The following is a 23,952-nucleotide window of genomic DNA, read 5'->3' as shown; positions in this document are numbered from 1 at the left end:
ATGGAGCACACTCATGCATCATACCGTTATGAGATGCATTGTGTATGCTTTACTACTTTTAGTAATGCTTAAAAATAAGATTTTTAAAAACGCCAGAAAATGATATTCGCTCAGATGTATTCAATATTACAAAAGCTTTTTATTTTAGGTAGATATTGGAACGGATCTTTTTAATTATCAAAGAATCTTGAACAAAAAACTAGTCAAATGTTAATAAATATTGATGATAATAATAATAATTGGACTGTTTTTACTGTGCTTAAAAAGAAGTTAAAAGTTAATAGAAGGTGTTTCTTTCCCCCAAAAAGTGATTGTTAGTGTTTAAAAATTGTGAATTGTACACTGACTTTATTGTAGTATATGCTCAATAGATTATGAATATTGAAGTGTACCGTTTTATTTAACTAAACCCAACAAAAACCCAACCCAGACCCTCTCTGGTTGTGGCGTTACTCACAGGATTAATGTGTAGGTAAGATTTGTTTAAAAAGGACTGACTATTTTAAGACGTTGTTTTGGAACTAATTGCCAATGTTTTAAGGAATTATACATTAATTTAATTCCTTAAAAAGGTAAATAATTATATCAGCATCACCTTTGGGTCACATCACCTCTGTTAACATGGCTAAATTTCTGACGTGGAAACGTATGACGACTTTCAAGTTCTAAGTTCAAATATCATAATATTGAAAACGGGGACAATATTTATTTAATCAGGTATATGGGCCCTCTATTATTATACCTACTAAATAGTAAGATATTTTCAGCATTTATTACCATTTAACAAAAACTGCACTGCACAAACATACATCTCTTGCTGCTCTAATTGACTTAACGCGGATATCAATTATTGTTTACATTTAAACGACCCTGGTCATTCTGAACCCCCATGGCAACTGGAGTTGGTTTAAAAATCCACACAACTTCAAGTTATCAATCCTGATCATCGCACTACAAAACTGAACAAATCTCCTGTTGACTGAGTTTCACCTGTTTGTCTACATTGGGAAGTTGTTTTGGAGTTTGTGATGGCACTGCGACGCTCGAGAAGGACCAGGGCTCTTCCTGGTGACCTGAGAGACTTCTTGCTGGAGCGCGTCTCTTCCGTTGAGGAGAGCGCAGCAGCGGCCAGGCCGGACACCTGCAGCTGCATATCGGATCCTTCACTGGAGGAGAAACACCTGAGGAACGCAGCTGTCCTTCCTGTCCTCCGTCCCGCAGCATCAGTGTCCTCGGTGGGTGAGTGTCCGCAGGAGGAGCCGCTCTCCATCCACGGCCGGAGTGTGCAGGAATATCAGCACATCTACCACAGTGTGATGGGCTCCACCATGAAGAGACGCCGAGGCCGCTACAACCTTCAGTGGGGCTTGGAGATCAAGCAGCGGCTGTGGGAGAAGCTGGACCGGCCTGTACTGCTGGAGACCGTGCTGCCTGATGGACGTGTGGTCATCACGGAGAGCAGGTCCAGGTCCAGCATCCCTCCCCAAATCATTGTGGACATCAGCAAAGAGCCACTGCCCAAGCAGCCCCGAAGGAAGAAGCCCAGGCACTGAGTCATCCTAAAGTGCCAGATGGAGGATCAAGGGCACGTATGTACATGTTGTAAATATTGTATATAGTTCTAGAATAAGTTTACAAATACATCAAATTTGACATTTCATTCAAGTTTTCATCACATTGCTGGATGTTTTGCTGATTGTCAGTGCTGGTGATTTTTGGCTCTTGGGTTCTTTTGGATGGTTTGCTGGATGTTGGCAGGTGTTTAGCAAGGTTTTCTAGGTGGTGTCTTACGCATTGTTGGCCTCCTCTGAGTGGTTTTGGCACATTAGTGGTTGTTAGCGTTGGCTGTTGGGTTAGAGTAGATTAGGGTCCCTCACACGGTTTGCAGCTTGACGTGCTGTGAGGGCTTGTGTGCATCAGTGATGCTGAGAGCTTCGCCACTGATACTTCACAGCTACCGGTAGGATCACCCATCGTGGACAGGTCTCAGCTGAGATGCCCGACCAAGACAAACCACCTGATTCTGGACAGCAGGAGATTGGCCTGATGCTCCAGACAGAAGATGTCACCTGAATGACCGGAAGAACTTCAAAACTACAGCTTATGTGGAGTTGTAGATAGACCAATGCCAGCCACTGTTAGCTCTTCTCTAGAAAGTATATAACACACAAACACACATACACTCACACACACACACACAAATAAATAAATAAATAAATAAATAAAAATAATATCTTGCAGACATTAAGAATTAAATATTTATTAGTAAAATATTTATTAATTATCTTAATTTAAAGTATATTTTATCTTTAAAAAAAAACACTTGTCTTGATATGGGTGGCTCTATACTTTCACTAAAAAACATGAATGAAATGAATAGATTATTTCATAAAACATAAAATACTTACGGCCCTGGGGAAGAATCAAATTAGGTGACAAAAGTTATTATTGGTTATCCTGAATTGAGTAATGCAAATTATTGCAAATAATGCCTAATGATGTAAATTTGACTTAGAAATTACCATTAACAGATTTCAATTCATTATTGTGTTAAATGTGAAAAAAGCAAGTAAATATTTACAAAAATAATCTACAATACAAAGAAATTCATACAGATTTAAACGGCACAAAAGTGTGTAAATTATTTTGTGTGTGTGAACTATCTTTATTTTAAAGAATAAAGTTTATTGTACTTTATTGCATTTTAATATGAAGAATAATCCTCAAAATATGAATCTAAAACTTCCAGTAGGTGGTTGTACTGTCAAATGATTGAGATGATCCCTTAAAATGAATCATAACAAAGAAGTAAACCGTTGTCTGGACTGTTTAAAACAGGGGTGTCCAAACTCAGTCCTGGAGGGCCGATGTCCCTGATGTCCCAGCGAGTACAGGGGAGGGAGTGTCTTAATATCTCAAATTGGCCACAATTTTGTTTAACCTGCTTCAAACTGTATGGAAAATATACATATAAATAAAAAAATTTAAAAACAAAGGCTGGTTATTTTATCAGCAATGAGGGAAGATAGTAGTATTACAGATTTCAAAGAAAATATCTTAATATTAAAAAGGAAACATAAGCTTGACAATAGATCCTCTTCATGTCGTAATGGATGACCTTAAATATTGTAGCCTTGTAGACAGCAAGCATCAGTTTTTAATGACATTTTGTCATCTGTCATATAAGTCTGTTCTTCACAAATGACTTTGTGTAGCTCAGACGAGTCGTCTTTATTTAACCTGTAGACTTCTTTGTAATAGTTTGCATATATAAAATGAGCGTTTAGCTTATTTGGCTGTGATCATAATTTTAGGAAATAATGAATTAATTCACAACAGATTAACTATCTATAGCATAAATAAATATAGTTACATAAATAACCACCTGTCAATCACTTTTAGGCAGTGTGATCTGTGTCGTTATAATGGCATCAACAATCTTAGCTGGTAAAAAGGTGCACAACCAATAGGAACCAACCAAGAGGATCTGAGGTTTTCGCTAAAATGATTAAGTACAAGCGTGAAAGCGAAAGATTGAAGCAGTGCATTGACGCTGTGACACGTTACCTGATAGGTTCAAAAGCCTTAAGAGTGTGTAGAATGTTGAGGAAATAAATTAATTTTATCCATTTTTGAATAAGGCTGTAACAAAGAAATGTGGAAAAAGTTAAGCTTGTATGTATGTATGTATGTATGTATGTATGTATGTATGTATGTATGTATGTATGAATGTATGTATGAATGTATGTATGTGTCTGTCGTTTCATCTGTCCATCTAAGTATCTATCTGTCTGTCTGACCATCCATCAGTCCATCTGTTCTTCTATCTGTCCATTTATGGGCCTATCATCTATCTTTGTCTGTCTATCAGTCTAATTATTCATTTTATTTATCTATCTATCTATCTGTCAGTCTGTCCATCCATCCATCTGTCCATATATCTGTCTGTCTGTCTGTCTGTCTGTCTGTCTGTCTATCTATCTATCTATCTATCTATCTATCTATCTATCTATCTATCTATCTATCTATCTATCTATCTGTCTATCTATCTATCTATCTATCTGTCTGTCTGTCTGTCTGTCTGTCTGTCTGTCTGTCTGTCTGTGTTTATTTATCTGTCCATCTGTCTCTGTTCATCCATCCATCTGTCTGTTTGTTCATCTATCTATCCATCTGTATGACTATCTGTCTGTCCATCTATCTTTGTCTGTCCATTTATCTGTCTGTCCACCCCTCTGTCTGTCCGTCCATCGATTCATCCATCTTTCCGTCTACCCATCTGTCTCTCTATCTGTCCATCTATCTTTCGCGCTGTTTGTCTATCTGTCTGTAGTTATTAGCTATGTATCTACTGTAGCTGTTATTAGCAGTCTTGGATTTTTTTTAGAATTTAAAATCCTCACATAACAGGATAGAGAAAAGCATGGCAATTATCTTACAACTGTACACAATTAAATATCATCCATAAAAATGGCCTTGTTTAACCCTAATAAATAAAAATATATAGGCCTCCCTTGGACTAATCCGTAAATTGTGAAATCAATCAGGATTTGTGCTGATTAGAGGCGTCCGCACTCTCTCTGTTTCATCTGGACCGTTGATCCTTTCCATGCCCTTATTATCAAGGCCTGTCAGCAGATTATTGATACACACTGTTAATTCAATCCTAATTTAATTTACTTAGTGTCTGCGTAATTAATTAGTTGACATCTGGGGTGATAAGGCTAGGCTTACGGCGCAACAGAATACACTGTATCTCTATCCGCTTTTCTGACATCTCTGTCACCCAGTGATCCTGTCAGGCATATTAGCCTTTTTATATTTCGCTACATTGCTTTATATCTAGGAATTTGATATTAAGTGAAATGCTCTTCAAACAATAAAGCTTTTGTGGCATAAAGGGTTTTAATTATTTTAACATATAAATTGCTCCACATTTATTGTTGAATGATCATCTAAAAATAAGATAATTAATAATAAGATCACATCTTATTATTAGGACATTTTGGTCTTGATCTTTGTTCTTATAAACTGTTTGTGGTGATTACCAGTTTCTTATTTTTATCACAGCTCTTTGAGGCACTCTCACTGAAATAAGTACTCGTAATCCCACGGTTTTACTAATGGTAACCATTAGGAGGAGTAAACTGGACTCATCTGTGATCTGAAGATTATCAGAGTTAAGATCATTTATCTTAGTGGAAAATCTGTGCTGTCTTATGAGTGATTTCTTAATCAGATTGTGATGATCCTGCTGCTGTGTCGTTAAGAAAAGCAGATAATTTAAATATCTGAAATTAACATTTTTCTTAACTGAACTAAGAAATTATTTTCATGTAAAATACATCTGTCAGATACATTTCATTTTGAGTTAAACGTATTTGATCTGAATTGATTTCTGTATACTTTTGTCTTTTCTGACCCACTTCAGTTCATGCCCAATCTATATTTATTTCATATTTTGATATTAATTTTAAAAAATGTATAGGCATATATATAAATTTAGAAAAAAAATCATGAAATAATGAATATTATAATCAAATTCATTCATTTTCCCTTGGCTTAGTACTTTATTTATCAGGAATCCCCACGGTGGAATGAACTACCAACTATTCTGGCATATGTTTTAGCAGATGTCCTTCCAGCCACAATCAGCACTGGGAAAATAATCTAAGTATAATAATTTAAAAACAAAAAACTCAATTTGATTTTTAACATTTTTTAACTCATTGTATGATATTTAGTAAGATTCAGTTAGAGGAAAAGATTTGAATAATATTCACAATATTTTGTATACATCACTTTGTTAAAACACACACACATACAAACACACACACTTAAAGTCTGATTGACTGAATGGGATTTAATTTTTATGGTTATGTGTTTGCTCGATAGACTCCATTGTTATATTTATTGTGATATCAGTATTCAAGGTATGTTTGGCACATTAATGTTGTCAATAAAGTGGTGAGAAAGATTTAGTTCCCTTTAGGTATACAGTGTTTTGACCAGGGCCGGCCCTGTACATAGGGGGCCTACCTTGCTCTGAATAGTGGAGTTCTACCATTGCAAACCAGCAAGACAATCTAATTTTGATCCATATTGTATTAATTTTTAAATACAATGAATGAAACAGAAAAGTAAAGCTTAAAGATTTGCCCCATTTCTTCTTCTTCTATATTGGTCTGAATGGATTGGACATTTTAAAAAAGCACTGTTTTTATCAACTAGCAGTTTCAGAAATTGAAGAATTAATCAATCTTGAATAAAGGGACCAGTGATTCCTACTTTGCTTCCTTTTACAGTGTTAAAAACATTTTCTATTAATTTAGCAAACCGATTAAATATTCTATAAACTGTTCTAGGTTGAGTTTTTTTTCTTCATTGAAAAAAAGAATAATAAATTCCAAAAACTCTGCAATTAAACGATAGTGAACAATAATTAGCTAAAAGTAAAAATGCAATATTACTTGGTATTAAGATATACCTTCATTAAGAATGCTCAGAATTAACTTTATACAATGCAAAGACTGATCCATTAATAATAAAATCAATAAGAAAAAATATATAATTAAAATAAACATTAAAAGGCGACATGGTGGTGCAGTAGATAGCGCTCTCACCTCACAGCAAGAAGGTCGCTGGTTTGAGCCTCGGCTGGGTCAGATGGCATTTCTGTGTAAAGTTTGCCTGTTCATGAGGTTTTCTCCAGGTGTTCCGGTTTCCCCCACAGTCCAAAGACATGTGGTACAGGTGAATTGGGTAAGCTAAATTGTCTGTAGTGTATGAGTGTGTGAATGAGAGTGTATGGGTCTTTCCCAGTGCTGGGTTGCAGCTGGAAGGGCATCTGCTGTGTAAAACATGTGCTGGATAAGTTGGCTGTTGATTCCGCTGTGGCCACCCCAGATTAATAAAGGAACTTAGCTGAAAAGAAAATGAATGAATAAATAAATATTTTAAATATTATAAGAAAAGGGAAGCAACAAATACTGGGTTAATGTTAATGATTTTCCTTCCATTGACTTTTTTTTCTGTATTAGTATCTTCTTGATTTTTGAGATGACATGTGCAGAACTTATATTAAACTAGGATTAATTAAATGAGGACATAACTTTAATAAACATACACTAACACTGCAGTAAAAAAACATTTTGACTAAGCTTTGTTTGTAAAATCGGGCAAAGCGGGTTGTGGGGCCGCCTAGTGGCGGGTTGGCCTAGCGACACATGTGAATAAACATTCTAAAAGTGATCACTTCCTGACCTCTGCTGGTGGTTTGCACTAAATAAATAATTACATGGCGGGAGAAATGCATTATTTGCTCCATTCCAATTTTAGCTTAGTTTATATTTATATTTATAGCTTTAATTTCTTTTATCTGGTCTAATAAAACAATCCACAAATAAATCCACTATATTTGTATTATAAGACAAAACAGCTTTCCCTGCAGCAGTGTCTCTTATAAATGTTTAGAAATAAAATTTTCATTCCCAGGTTAGTTGTTGCTATTGTCCAACAGTATTCTGCATACATGTCGAGAGATCTGTCCTTATGTTTCTCCTAAAGTCAAGAACATTCACACCACAATGTAATTTCATTATATTACATTCTAGGAGCCTGTCGAGTTTAATAAAACGCTACTTTATTTAATTATACACAAAAAATATACTTCATTTTAATTATTTAAAATGAACGAGAAAGAGAAAACACGATTATTAAAAAGAAAACGGGCAGAGCGGCGCGCTAAAAACGGAAATGACGTAATTTGTTGTTACCCATCCTCCGTGCTCGCGTCATCGGTGGCATGGACGGGAACACCAATTGCATGGCCACCGTTACATTTTTGAGCGTCTCTGGATTATAACAGTTTTGCACATTTGAAATGTTTTAGACCGGCCTTTGACTCAATCCCTCATACGCTGCTCATATTTTCAATATTTATTTCTGCAAGCAAACGGCTCCCTTTCGCCCTGCCGTGAGGATTCCTACGTCAGCTAGCAAGTTTTGCTCCTGTAAACAAAATGGCGGACAATGAAGACGATAATAATTCCGCGTCCAAATCTGCAGCGGCGAAAATGGGCAATTCCGGCGCGAGCGGATCTTTACCGCAATCTGAAACAACACAACCCGCGACCGAAAGGGGAAATATACAAGAGGACGCCAGCAAAACGCCGTCCGCCGCGGAAGGGGGCGTTGATCAAGGCCTGGTCGAGCTGATGCACACCGAGTCTGCAGTGGATGTCCGAGTTGTGGAGGGGAACGTTACTCAGGAGGTGATCGGGCAGATCGTAAGCGGTGAGGTGATTACCGACCCGAGCATTATCACGTCTTATGTTCAGGCCACCGCAGAGGCCGGTGTGACCGCGGAATGCGCCACTGTCAGCGGGGAAGTCTTAAACGCTCTCGCACCTACGACCACCATCATTTACGTGCAGCCTGACGGAAGCTTCGTGGAAAGTTCAGGATTATCTGCAGAGGAGCAGCAGCAGTTAATCGAACAACTGTCCAAACAGCAGTTGGTCCATGTTGCGGGGACTGACAGCGCTGCCAAAACCTCCACCGCCCCGATCGTGGACGTGCAGCAGGTTATAGTGAGTAAAGCACAGATGATCGCCCATGCCGAGCCGGTTGTGACCCATTCGCCCACCCCGAAGATCCTGCAGAGAGCTGCCGTCCCGGCGCAGCCCACCTCCTACATTGCGCTGGACTCCAGTAATTTACAGCTGGCGGCGACGATTCAGTCGCAACCGGTCGGGATCGTGCAGAACGCGTCGCAGCAGCTGCAGAGCGTCGCCAAACAGGTCGCGCTGCAGCAGTCGCATAACGGAGCCCACACGACAACCCAGAAGGTACCACAGGGTCTTTCATGAGTCTGTGAGATTGTATTTCAGCAATATTCAGTTATTTACACCGCAGACTTTCATCTCTTCATCGGCGTACCTTTCTTGATTTACCTAGTTCGCTTTGTTTGTTTTCTATCTGTATTTTCATTTTCTCATTTCTCTGATTGATTTTTTCACCATTCTTCACCCCTTTATACTTCCTTTTTCATGTATTCCCTTTCTTCCACACACAATTCTTTCCATACCTTCTTTCTTTCTTTTGTTCTTATTATAGTCTGCTTACATTTCTTTCTGTACGACCACTTGTTGTACTTCTGTACGTTCTTCCTTCATCTACACTTTCCCCAGTAATTTTTCCCTTTTGTACACTTTTTCCGTCCATTTAGAATACTTTCTTTTGCAGATTCCCATCCTATTATTGGTGGATTGTCTTTCATAAGTGTTTCCTTAATTTCCAAGCATACTATTTTCCTTTCATACTTTTGTGTATGCAGCACATACCACTTTTTCATTCCTCTTCCAAAGTATTTCCTTTAGTACTTGCTTCCCTTTATGGTTTAGTTCCTCTGCACAGATCTTCTTGATGTTGCACATGCTTTCTTCCATACTTGTTTATACATTTCCCTCTCTCCATTTGTTTCCTTCTGTTTTCATTTGTTTCCTTACATTTGTCCTCTTTTTTTATCTGTGCATTTCTTTTATGTTCTTCATTTTGTGCTTCCTACCAGTAAACACTCAGTTTTGTGTATTGCCTTTTGTATTCTGCACATTCTTTATTCCAGACATAATTTACCTGTATTTTCATTGTTTTCTATTTTTTCTTGTTGAAATTTTCATTGCTCCTCATCCCTCTGTACTTCCTTTTGCATGTATTCCCATGCTTCCACACAACTGTTTCCATACCTCCTTTACCTACATACCTACATTTCCTCCTGTACTACTACTGCAGCTTTTTGCATTTCCCTCATTTCATCATTCCATTCTACACTTTCCCCCATACGTTTTCCCTTCTGTACACTTTTCTGTCCATTTAGAATACTTTCTTTTGCAGATCCTAATCCTATCATTGGTGGATTATTGGTATTGGATACTATTTTTCCTTCCATACTTTTGTGTGTGCAGCTTATACCACTTTTCCTTTCCTTCTTCCAGAAGTATTTCCTTTAGTACTTACTGCTTCCCTTCGTGCTTCCTTCTTCTGCACAGATCTACTTGTTGTTGCACATGCTCCCTTCCATACTTGTTTTTGCATTTCCTTTCTCCCATTTGTTTTCTTCAGTTTCCATTTGTCCTCCTACTTCTTTCTTCTGTGTGCAGTTCCTTCTTTACGTTCTTCATTCTGTGCTTCCTTTCAGTACACTCAGTTTTGTGTATTTCCCTTTGTATTCTGCACATTCTTTCTTCCAGACATATTTCTTTCTGTCCATTCCCTCTTTTTTCTGTTCTTTCTTTTTATTTTATTTTTATTTATTATTCTGTTCTTTCTTTCTTATATTTGTGCCGACGTGCAAATTCTGTACATCTATTCTTCCATATGTATGGAACCTTTCACTTTATGCTTTCTTTTGCACAGATTTCCTTCATCTGTTTGTATTTTCATCTTTTTTGCACATACTTAAAGCCTTTGATACTTCTCAATTTCCAAAAGTGTCTATTTAAGTACTTCTTGTCTTTTAGTTCTTTATTTATTCTGCACACATCCATCATTCATATACTGTACACCTTCTATGCACTCCTACTGTGTGTACACAATTTTCTTCCACAAGTGTTTTCTTTTGTTGTTCTTTCTCTTTGCTGCTCTTTCTTCTGCACAGATTTCCTTCTGTTTTTGCCTCTGTATGTGTGTATTATCATCTGTTCCTTTTCTTCCATATTTCCTTCTGTAGATATTTCCCTGTTTCCACAAGTACGCCCTTTTGCACCTCCTTCTCTCTCTACTTTTTACCAGATATTATTTTCTTAATGCCTTTTTGTGCTTTAACTACTTCCTTTCTGTATTTATATCACGGCTGCACAATATATCATTTCAGCATCAATATTGCAATGTGCGCATCCACAACAGTGAGAGTGTTTCCTCTAGGATTTTTTTTCCAGCTGTGGTGCAGGCCTTTTACACAGATTTACCAACTACCTATGGCATTATTTCAATGACAAATGTCATAAGTGCAGTATTACAAGTCGAGATCGCATTCATGTAATACGAGCATGCGAATCTCTTCGCTTGCGTGTCTATTTCCTCTTCGTGCACAAAGCTTCTTGCATGCCCTCAAATATATGCTGCTCAAGTGCAGATCTTCTTGTGCGCTCTCAAATAGACACTGCTGAAGTGCGATTTAGTGCGTTTATGTAGTGAGTATGTCTCCAACATTTATTAGATTGGCTAGGAATATTTATGAATGTCCTGAAGTAAAGTGAAACGGCTATAAACTCCAGCAAGATAATCTTTCTTTGTTGTATGCAGAACCATAGACCTTTATCTATACAGTATAAATATGGAAACTGTGTTCATCTTAACTGTAAGCTACGTTGTGTTTGCTAGCCTCACACACCTGTCAGTCAGCATGTCACTTAAAGGGTTAAACAAATAACGCACAATACTTCTACGGTTACAGAAAAGTTTGCACTGTTATAATTCACTTACCTTTTAATTCGTTTTGCTGTGATTATAACCCGCTATAATAAAAACAAACTACTGAATGTTTTGAATGACAAGCTGTAATGTTGCCGTGGCACGATGGTCTTTAATGTGGCGCCCTGCCATGAAAGAATTAATGTAGCGGAAGCCATGTGACATTGCAGGAAATGCAATGTTAAAAGCCTGAATTATAGTTGACTAGGAGCTACAGAATTGTATTGATTACTGTAATTATTCTATTTAGGCAAAAAAAATATATTACTTAGAATTTTTCTCTTGGTTCTAGTCCAAATATCTACATTTCAAAGTGAAAATAATATTATTTTGCTTACCCCACTGGCAAATATTTTTAGCTTGTTAATGAAAAACTTTTCGTTTTGACTTATTTCTTCTAAAGGTGAAAACAAAACAATATTTTACTTGCTCTAAGAATACTTTGGACTAGACATGAGACTAAAGCCCTTCCCAGCCGCAATTTTGTCATCTGAGACAAATTTGGGAAATCCTAAAAGATTTCTGAAATCCTAGGCTAAAATCTGTGATCTTTGATTATTGGTTTGACATGTTCACAGACAGCCGCTTGCACTTAGTGCCTGTTGCGATCAGATTTGCCCTCAGATGAAGTTCTGGCAGTGTCAGAAGATTTCCAAGAACGTTCCCAATCCAAGAATTAATGGGAGCTCCGAATTTGATGACGCGATTTATGCGATTAATTCAAATGACAACGTGGAAATGTCAAAACTGTTTTTTTTTCCTGGTTTTATTATTGAGGCGTGCTGTGTGCAAAAATGCCGCTACAGATTGTTTAAGTTTGCTGTGAGGAATGATTTCAGAACACGGGATAGTGAAAGTGGATGACGTCAAACTTCGGGAGTGTTTTCTTCCGTGTTTAGTGCATCTTCATTGTTGTTCAGTCTGACATTATGACAGCTGAGATCATACAGTGTGACATGAGAGCCATGTTCGTGCAGTCTGACATGCTACAATGTTCAGGATTATAAAAAATCTCAGTGTGTACCAGCCTTAAAGCAAAATAAAGTTAAGCTTAGTCCCTTTATTAATCTGAGGTCGCCACAGCGGAATGAACCACCAACTTATCCAGCATATGTTTTACGCAGCGGATGCTCTTACAGCTGCCCATCTCTGGAAAACATCCATACACACTTATTCACACACATACACTACGGACAATTTAGCCTACCAAATTCACCTATACAACATGTCTTTGGACTTGTGGGGGAGATCGGAGCACCCGTAGGAAACCCACGCCAACATGGGGAGTACATGCAAACTCCACACAAGAAATGGCAACTGACCCAGCCGAGGCTCGAACCAGCGACCTTCTTGCTGTGAGAAGCAGACTAAACTGTATTCATATCGCAATATTTATCACAGAAAAAAAATATCGTAGTATCAGATTTTTCCACCATAGTTCCGCCCTGTTTTTTATTTATTCTGTATAGATTTCCTTCTATATGTTTATTACATAATACCTTTGTTTCTGATTGATAATAACAAGAAAAATAAGAAATAATAATTAATTTGACAACTTATGTTATCTTATCTCTTTAATGCATTGTCTCCTCATATGTCTTTCTGTGAATTTTTATCTACAAGATTCCTTCTATACATATTTCCAACTGTACATACTTTGTTCCTCTACAAGTATCATCTGCTTTACATCCTGTCCATATTACCTAAAGTATTATTTGCATGTTTAAGGCTGATTTATCATTTATAATGGGTCGAGTAATTGGTGTGACCTATGGCACCTGCCTTGCACGTAGCCGTGCATTTATATGTCTGTGTGCTGTTTGTGTTGTGTTACTCTGCAGTAACACTTTCAACATGCTAGCTGGCAGTATGTTTTTATGTTTCTCTATGTCGAGTATCTTTGCAGGTGTTTTTGTTTTTTCTGAACGCTACTTAATTTACAAGTAGCTAAAACTTGCACAGTCTGAGATGGGAACTGGCGGACATACAGCAACTTTAATCTTAATGTAAACACAAAACAACAGTTTCCATCTAGAGCTACTTCACGGCAATTGACTCTTATTCTAACGGGTTCATGCAGCTCTCAATCCCCCCCACACTTGTCATACCTTCCAAGCTGACCTATCACAGAGCTTGTGCTACGCGTCATTGAGAGGTGTAGTTAAATTTTATTGAGAGGTGTGCATCAGCTTCAATGTCAGCCACGGCGAGGGCTAGAAGATCTATCAATCAGCCTTAACATACATAATTGCTTTTACCATTACATACATTACATACTTCCTTTCCTGCATTCTTATTAGACTGGAATAAAGTTCTATATTAATTAATGATTTGTATTATTGCTCTTAGCAATTGTGTGATTTTGGCAGAAAGTATGGTTACTAAGTGTTTTTGTTTTAGAAGCCTTTTTATTTCTTAGGGTAGTAATATGTCAAAGTCTCACTCCTTTCTTTTGTTTAGTGTTCAATCATTTAAATATTCTCTGTATAGATAAACCAATTTAATTCCTAAGTAAATTATTTAGTCGTTTATCTTCAAAGCTAATGTTGTTTTTCACACCTTGAATTATACAGGCACCCGAGCCCATCCAAATTCAAGTGCAGGCACCTCTGAAGCAAGACAATAAACAACGGCAGACAACTCCAATAACAATTTTACAGCCACAGAATCTGTCAACCAGTCAGCCACTGGTGAAGGTTTCAACCGTTGGAACGTTAAGCAGCCCGCAAATCATCCACATCACGCCGGTGCCTGGCCAGCAGCAATATTTCTTACAAAACCCAAGCGATCCCCCTATTCAGCTTCTACTTCAGAAACCAGCTCCTGTCGTTAGCACCATTTCTGTCCCCATTAGTAAGGTACACGTCCCACCACCACCAGCTACAGTCAAAAGTCCACCAGCAAAACCCCAAGTTGTTCCTACCCCAAAGATCCTCGTTCCATCACAGAAAGTTTTGTCTCCTCCTCTCCCAGCCAAGATAACAATGCCTACCAAAGTCGTTACCGTAGAAACAAAAACTTCAACTCCGCCTGTTTCAGAGAATGTCCAGAAAGTTAAGAATCGCCAGAAGAAGCCTCTAAAAATCCAGACACGCTCTGGTCGGGTGTCCAGACCACCGAAGCACAAGGTGAAGGATTATAAGTTTATTAAAAATGAGGACTTAGCTGAGAGCCACCAGTCGGATTCAGACGACTACTCTGAGATAAGTGTGGAGGATGAGGAGGGAGAAGACCGCAAGAGGAAAACCTCGGATGTTACACTCAACCTCCGTGACAAAGCCTTTAAATGTGATACCTGTGAGAAATCGTACATTGGAGTTGCTGGTTTGAGCAGACACTATAAGCTATATCCCACACATGACAAGAACCCAACACCGGTTCAAGCTGAAGACCTTTCTAAAACTAGAGATGAACAACCTTCAGAAACTGAAGAAACAGATATTATTCATGTAAAAACCGTCAGTACTCAAAAGGTAAGTTGATTTGTTTTGTCTTTTAGGTGTTGAAACATTGAGAGTAGCTAACAGTTGCCACACAATTGTATTGAATGAAATTTCAGGTTCAAGAATTTGGAAAGGTAGAACCCAGGAGACCAGGGCGGCCCAGGGGACCCGGACGGCCGGGTCATCCTAGGAGGCCTGGACGGCCACCTAAAAGAGGACGACCCGGACGGCCACCCAAGTTCCCCAGAGGAATGACCTTGGAGCAGCAAGCACAAAGACAGAGAAACAGACTAAAAGAAGTAAGATTCAGATACATATACAGTACCAGGGCTTGATATTAACACCTGCCAAATGCAGTTCGATTTCAGCTATGGCAGGTTAGACAGTCACCTCCACTAGCCACTTTGGCTGGTTGAAGATCATTTTTAAATTGTAGTTTTCTTAAAAAACAGAGTTTAACAATAAGGTTTGCCCAATGAGGGGTCAGCGTGGTGGATGAGAATAATAACTGTGTTCGCATGAGTAAAGAACAGCAGGTAAATACCTAATAAAAAGATGATCACGTGCATGGTGAGACACAGGCTATCCTGACGCACTGACGAAGGCTTCAGTGTTGAGGCTGATTTCAGGTGATGTGATAAGCGTGAGTGTATAAAAGTTTAAAGGTTCCTTGCACGAAGCATCTGTGTGGAAACGCAACTGCTTAAATCGATTCTCTTTTAAATAGACCAGACAAAAAGTGACACTTGTGCACTCACAGTCCTGCTGCTTTTAAGAGCTCCTGATTTTTTTGGTCTTTTTGTAAGCAGCAGGTTGCTTTCACTTTAATCTTTCACGTGATCATCAGTCATTTTGGGCTAAGAATAATTGGTTGACTTTTATTTTTGGTGTAGCCAGAGAAAAATGTGGTCAATCCTTAGTGTTGAGCCCTGAAAAGTCTTGTGAAATAAAATCTAATTGCAATGCATCACTATACAGCCACAATCCATTTGTTCAAGCTCATGCACAACACAAATGCATATAAAATGTATTTTCCCAACAAAAAAAATTGTTGGCTTGTGACGAGTCACAGTACACTGTACAGTACTACACAAAAGTCTTAGGCCACTAGTTTTTTTATTTAATTTTGTTTTTTTTTACAAATAAAAGGGAGTCTGACAATAGCCACTCAGAGATCTGATCAGATCATCATCCATCCTGTCTGGAATGACATGAAGAAACAGAATAAACTAAGACAAACTCAATCCAGAAGAAATTGGCAACATCTCTAAGATGCTTCAAAAAAACCCAGCAAAGCTATGGTCAAGTGTACCAAGTGTTTTAAATGCAATGTCTGGTCATACCAAATGTTTATTTTATTTAGTTAATTGATCAATAAAATGTATTTATGCATTATTTTTGAAAGCATCCTCATTTTACAGCATTTTTACACATTTCACAAGTGTCTGAAATGTACAGTACTGTAACATTTCAACAGTACTGTAGCTTTGCAGGTAGGTTTTTATGAAGCATCTTAGAGATTGTTGCCAAAGTTGTTGATTTAGTTTGTCTCAGCTTCTGTTTATTCATGTCATTTGAGACAGACTGGATGATGACCAGATCAACTCTGGCTGTTTTCAGACTCTTTGTGCAGAAAAAATCTCACTGTAAAACTAAAATTGATATCAAAAGTAATGTTTGGAAATGTAAATTGGTAATTCAAGCTGACATGCTACTGGAAAATATAGAAATAACAAATATAGAAACTAGTATTTTTTGATGAAAATACTAGTGGCCTAAGACTTTTGCATAGTATTGTACATCTGGCTGTGTGCTGGTGTTATACTATGTGTATATTCAAAATAAATTATGTATTCAGTTTTGCTGTATGCAATTTTTAAGGCTTTTTAATTATGATGCCAAAATCTCTGTGAGTTGTCTTGTTTGTGTTTCGCATAATGTAACTATACTTGCATTTTTATGGCAATTTGCTGGCTGTTGTAAAACAGTGCTCAGAATGTTTGGATGATGAATACTTGCCCAGTGTTCAAGTGCTGGGTCTGGAAATAATTTTACTGTTGATTATTCCATATTTGGACCTATTTTAAAGTCTTAAAACACTATATGCCAAAAACCAAAGCAACCTGCTGTGAGCAGAATCACGACTTTACAAATCCTGATTCAAAGCAACTAAGTGAAGATTGGACAAGTCAAAAGAACAAGACTCTACTCAAAGGTTTTGTTCATCCAAAAATGTTTAATTAGCCTGTGATTTAATTACCCTCATGGTACTCTAGGTGTATTCGTCCTTAAGTTAAGAGTCAGATCGGGTTGAAATTCCATTGAGAAAATAAAAATAATTTGTTCATAATTTCATAGTTTTATCATTTCATTTAAAAAGAATATAACTTAGCTCTTTAATGTAGCCCTATATGACACAAAACATTTACAAACACTTAAACATTTATTTAACTTGGAATTGAATATGATTAATTGCTAAATGCCTTAGAAAATGGGCTTAATTTAAGGTCTTTGTTTTATTTTGTCTAAAATAAAAGTAGTTTTAATTTTTTTTATAAACCATTTTAAGGTCAAAATTATTAGCCCCTTTAAGTTATATATTTTTTCGATAGTCTACAGAACAAACTGTAGCCTTTAGTTAAGCCTTTAAATGTCACTTTAAGTGTCTTTAAAAATATATAGTTAAATGTTTACTGTCATAATGGGAAAGATTAAATAAATCAGTTATTAGAAATGAGTTATTGAAACTATTATGTTTAGAAATGGGTTGAAAAAATCTGCTCTCCGTTAAACAGAAATTGGGAAAAAAATAAACGGGGCTAATAATTTATGTGGGCTAATAATAATAAATAATTCTCTGTAATTTTATTTCAAAATTATACTGAAGGTGATTTAAAAAACATAAAATCACTATAAAATATTTCATTGACGTATCGATATCAATAATTGTTGTCTTGAAATACTTGGTATCGGTTTGAAAAGAAAATAATTGGTATCATCCATCCCTAAATAATTTCCAGTTTTATATTAGAGTTAGATTTTCTTTTGAGCAATAATGTGTATAATTATAATGTGTTATAATGTGTTTACAATGAATGTATTATAATACAATACTTTTGTCCAGTCTGCCATTAAAAAGTTAAACTTTGCCTAAAGAACATTTCTTACTGTTTGAGCAAATTAAGTTAAACAATCTCAGGAGTGCCATTCAATGAATACTAACTGCAAACACTAAATACTTTTCCTCCTCCTTCAGTTTATTAAGCAGTATGATGATGAAGATCTCATGGAGATTGTTCTTCCGCGTCTGGCCCGGGTCATGACTGTCTGGGAGTTTGTGATGATGAAGGTATTGATCACACCTAAGATCAATTTTTTTCTTTGTCCAGTGATATTCACTTTTAACTCTTGGAGCAGCCATTTAAATACCATCTTATTACTTTTCATGCAAATTTACATTGTTCTTGTTTCTGTAGGTGGAGAAGGGCTACCCGTCAAAGCAACAGTTCCCAAATGTGTACCATGAGTTTGAGGAACTTCACAGTCAGGTGAAGAATATGGCGCTGGAATATTTGCACACTTCACCCGCCTCTCGGCCAGCTATAGAGGTCAACAACATAGGAGTAAGTCATTGCTAGACATTTAGTTATTGCAGCTTTATGATCAAACTTTAGTACCAAACAAATTTCCTTTCGTTCCAGGTTTTACAGTCTCTGGGTATAACAGATCCCAACGCACTGAAACTCCTGACTTCTTCTGAAGGACAACAAAGTCAAAAGACAAATCAATTAGAGCCACGAGCAAATCTGGCCACCAAGAGTCTACGGAGTATTGAGGTATGTTTTGCGAAAATCAGAAATCCTTTAAGCAGGATGGCATACAGGACATATTGCTGGAGTTAAGTGTCATTTTACTTTCATTTCTTGAGTTGTTGGTCATTTAGATTAACATATTTAGCATGAATTATTGGAGGCGTGAACCTACACTGGTCTCACGGTTCGGTTTGGTTACGATTATCATGACGATTGCTTTCCAGACACAGGTGCTATATATTTTTCACAGCACAGCAATTCTTGTATTAAATTGTATCAATATATTTATACTATTTGTAATACATCTGTGTCCTTTAATCCAAGCAGTCAGATATATAAACTGTACCTTTAAAAACATGCACAGAACAACATGAAAATTTTAGCAAATAAACATAAATATCCCGCTCGCTTTTTGAGTTCTGTTTAGTGAGTTCTTTCATACATCCCTATGATTGGTCATGCGCTCAACAGAAAGGGCTATGATTGGCTCTAATGCTCTGGCGCTGTTCACCGATGATAAACACAGATAAGCAGCTTTGATCATAGCTGATCTATGATTGAGACAGTGGAGAGAACTCTGCTGACGCGCACTTGTGTCTGTATCCAGAAGAATCACTGTAACAGCCGAGAGGAGATGAAAAGTCACACCAGCAGGTCGAATGGGCCACAGTGAGAGAGAGAAAAAAAGTACTTCTCTCAATCGCAGTGAAATAGGGGCTTCTGCTGTAAATGTCAGTGGAAGACTGTCCAGCAAACACACACGCAGTAAAATTGTGCGCAGTTTCTGTGTTTTAAGTAGTTGGAGTGTTGTAAATACCCCCAGCTCACCTCCCTCGCCATAGTAAGCTACATAGCGGCAGGGACCCAGCGCAGTGAGTGCACCCATCCATAATATAAACCACAGAAATTTTCCGTTAATAACTCGGTAGAAAATGTATTTTATAACATCCTCATTTAGATAGACGCTGTTAAACATTCAGCCCAAATGCTACGGAGAGACCTGAAACATTAGTTTTTCCTTATAGGCTATAAGGTACTGGGGTATATGCCGAAGCATGCTAATAGGACTTTTAATTTGCCAGCAACCTGGGTGAAGCGCTTCCGGCGAATTGAATGCCAATGCAAAATCCGGTGCGTTTAAGGTCTCTTTTCTTTTAAAATCAGCGAACTCCACTAGCTGAGTGATATCCGATTTAAAGTGGGTCTCAGATTGTAGAAGAAGCACTACATTAAATTACATTTCCCCCGACATATATTTATAATATGAGCATTTACTTTACCTCAGTATATTCAATGGAGCTTCTGCGTTAGCCTGCCGATTCTGACGGGCGCGTGCGAGTAAACGGCTTTTTGTCTCGTTTTACGCTTCAGCAACTAAATAAATGCTACAGTTCATTTAACTGAATGTATTTTAATGACATTAAAACATCGATGCTGTATAAGGAACCGTATAAAATGGAAAAAAATTCACAATAACAGGTCACCGGAAGTGTATCAGCATGGGAACAGCACTAGCTCGGCATATACCCTCTTAATAGGTGATTATCCTTTATTTAAGGATGTTGCATATTAGGTAAAGGAAATTGTTAAGTGTTTCAGCACATAAGAGCAAGTAATAAAATATAGCCTATATTTCGTTGTGCTCAGCAGCTATCCACTAATAAAGCTCTTCATGTTATTAAATTTCATTTTTAAATTTGACCATGTCATATAAAAACATAAACACTTGTTTGAGGACACAGAACAAATTTTGTATTTGCAGTTTTCCCCGATGCGTTTGTAAAGTGGCGCTGCGCTGGACAGAAAAAAAGGTAGCCTAGTTTCTGCTTTCACTCACCCAAAAAATGCTCTGTTTGCATCATTTGATTAATATCATCGTATCCAAATACTTCATAAATAATATTTCAAAACCTTCTCCGGTGTTAATTGCTTTTAGAAAATATCTAAAATCTTTTTTTTTCAGATAGGCCTTTGTAAAATAAAGTTCAATATGGCTTTAAAATGGTTTGATTTATGTATTGTATATACCTAAATTGGTTTAGCTTTTGTTAGTTGTATATTGGTTTATTTATTTAATGCAGTTTTATTATATCCGATATTTGTAATTCTTTAAATTATTTCAATATAGCTTAGGCTATTTTATCAATATATGACTAATGTTTTGAGCCTACAAAAGTGGAGATGAAATTTGTTAAGTTTTATGTCTTTCTGTTGTATTCATATTGTGTATTATCTCCAAAATACATAAAGAAAAGAAAACAAGGCGCTCACGGCATCAAGAGGGCTGTGAAGGGAGCGCTCTTTTTCTCGGTCTCACACTCACAGGCATTTAACGCGCACAAACCCACCTTTTAAACTTGACAAAAGCTCTCGATAACATTTACGGTCTGCTGTGTCTTTAATATGGTGTATAGATTATTATGCGTTATTGAAACATCATGGAGGACGCAGCAAAGAATGTCACCTAGAAATTAAAACTTTATTATTTTATGCAACAGCCTTACAGGGAAACATAAGGACGATCGTATGCAAAAAGACCCCAGCCTATAAGGCTAGATGTTTTCTCTCCCTTATTTATTTATTTGTTTATTTGTTTGGCGCATGTACTTGTGTGCGATCAGAAAACTGTGTCCGACCTCTCCTTTCACTCCGCCCCAAAGCCCCAGCTGGCCCTCTTTGGCCCAAGGTATTCGGCCTGCCGCTGGCCCAGAAAAAGCCCCGCTTTGGCCCGATTAGGAAGTGACAGTGGAAACCTGACTGGCCTTGGCTCGTTCGCGTACACATAAGCTGAATAAACATTTCAATTATTATAATTAATATAATTATTAATCAAAATTGAAGCTAGGTTAGCCTAGCAGCCTCATATGCTGACAGTACTCCGATTAGGAGTCTGCGTAAACAGCGATTTATTTATTCATTTGTTTGATTACCTTAATTCCACTAAAGTGGTAATCGAACTCAACAAAAATCGGATTAAGATGTGGAGTATACTGATTTTAGGCGCATTATTGAAGTGCAGTACGAACATCTAAACACCTTAATCAAACTATTAACATCATGTAGGACTTGTTGTCTCATTTTGCGACAGGATATTTCATACACACGGCCGTTTGACACTATTCACTGCACCTATCGAGTCAGTAAAGGACCGCAGACACACACATCGTAAAATGCAGAAGTTTTTTCTTTCCATTCGGCGTGCGGTATCAAATTCTATTAAAACAACACTCCACCAAACCTTTTGTACTCGCATCCAACACCTCGGTTTGTTACGGGGCATGAATGAAATGTTGATGAATGAAAGTGAAACTGCAGTTAAAGTTTAAAAATTAAAAATGAAACGCCTGAAAACTCTGGAGAAACATTGGATAGCGTGGTGGCGCAACAACGTTAATGGATCTATGTGCCATAACATGTAAAACAGGATCTTGAAAGGAATATTTAAAAAGCAACTCATGTAAACACCTTAATCATATCATTGTCTTAAATTAATTATTAAAAAAAATAATTACTGATGTCCATGTAAATGTAGTCATTATTGTTGTGTAAACTAACAGACAAAACGTATAAAGTTTCCAGTTTTTGTCATGTAAACAGCCCGAGATGCACTCATAGTTCCCAGTGTATGCTAATCACGTTTTCCCTTCCTGTTCTTCACAGAATGCCAAAATGCTGCCTCCTGCAAAAAGGTTTAAAATAGAAAACCCTTCTGAAGAAACCAACGGCTATCAGATCAATCAGAACGGCATCCAGAAGGACGAGCCTGTTGACGACTCAGTACTGCTAAGGCCTCAGGTGGTGTTGACCAGACTGGAGAACCTGACGTCTGTAGATCTGACTGCTGCAGATGAAGCACAGAGCGCTGAAAACACTACTCCAACAAGGACAGAAGAAGAGCCCATGGAGACAGAAGTGCCTTCTGCCGATTCAGATACTACAAAACCCACTGAAGATCCAGAGATCTCGAAGGTTTTGAACAGCAGCACAACCGTCGATATCGCCGATCAGGTGAAAGAGCTGGAGCAGGCTCTGAGCACAGACACTGAGCATAAAAACTCAACTCAAGAACCAACACAGCAAGCGCTTGAAGATGGCCAGGCAGAAGCCGTAGAAGATCCTGAGGCCGGTCAGGTGGTGCAGCAGGAATCTCCAGTCATCATCCAGACAGCCGAGGGGCTCGTCATGCAGAGCGCAGAGGAGCTGGCCGCTAAAGGCATCGTCATAGTCAACGGTCCCGATGGCACCATGATGCACATCGAGGCGCCCGAAGGAGTTCCTTTAGAGACGGTTCACGCTCTACTGGGCATTGAAACTGAGAGAAAGACTTAGCCACACCTTCACTTCCTGTTTTTGTCCATTATTGACACCATGTATACGTTCTGTCTGTGTTATGGTGTTTTTTTTTTCAATGAACTTTTATTGCATTCTTTGTAAATTTGTATAAAAACAGTATTATTATATATTAGTGTTTTCTGTTTATGCAAAAGTCTTTGTTGATTTCAGATTTTAGACTGTGTTCGCTTATGTTGGCATATCTTAACTATTGGTTTCAGAGTCCATGACTGGGTGTTGATGGAAAGTGATATTTACTTATGTGACAACACACTAAACTGTGGAAGAAACCGAGCGCTTTTTTTATTTTCAAAGTTGAATGTTTCATGACATGTGGAAATGGGAGGAAGAAAAATCTGCCAAAACTAAGTTACGGACTCAACGAGGTTCAGTTAAGCTGTGGTGCGATTTTTGTGAAACTGTGTCAACTTAGTTGACCTTCAGTGAAATCTGTAAATAGCTGTTCCTTTGTTAAAGCCCCAGGCTATAGTCATAATACAGTTTATATCGGTACTCCCATGATATACTTTATTTATTCAAACACATTTGGACACTTGTTTGAATATTACCCCTCAGCCTAAAGCTGAATGCGGTCAATCTGGCCCAAAAAACAAAATATTTTGAGATTTCTTATATATAGTTGAGCTTTTGATAAGCCACTCCAGATGGTGAGAAAAACAATCTAGATTTGTAAAACAAACAGGGATGCTTGTAATCTCCGAGCGCAGCCTCAGATGTTCCATTGTTTCTGTTATCCAGTAGTTTTGTTTGTCTAGTGCAAGATTTATTTGGAAAGTTGATGCACTATTTTATTACTTTTTATATAATTCCTGATTTACTGTGTTTTTGAAACATCTCAACATTTTTAATACAAAGGGACGTGTTCAAATAAG

At 37.5% G+C, this 23,952-nt stretch overlaps 1 protein-coding gene across 1 annotated transcript; it reads left to right on the top strand.

The window, feature by feature from the left end:
- Positions 1–7,792: 7,792 nt before the first annotated feature.
- On the top strand, positions 7,793–23,950 carry znf839 (zinc finger protein 839). Its single transcript, NM_001423822.1, is given in 7 exon segments — positions 7,793–8,849; positions 14,046–14,945; positions 15,032–15,214; positions 18,172–18,264; positions 18,392–18,538; positions 18,617–18,751; positions 22,388–23,950. Coding segments are annotated over 7 exon segments (2,955 nt in total). The 5' UTR covers positions 7,793–8,021; the 3' UTR covers positions 23,057–23,950.
- Positions 23,951–23,952: the final 2 nt, after the last annotated feature.

The sequence above is a fragment of the Danio rerio genome, chromosome 17, assembly GCF_049306965.1.
Source record: "Danio rerio strain Tuebingen ecotype United States chromosome 17, GRCz12tu, whole genome shotgun sequence".
In the NCBI taxonomy this organism is placed as follows: Eukaryota; Metazoa; Chordata; class Actinopteri; order Cypriniformes; family Danionidae; genus Danio; species Danio rerio.
This window is presented reverse-complemented; position numbering and strand designations above follow the sequence as displayed.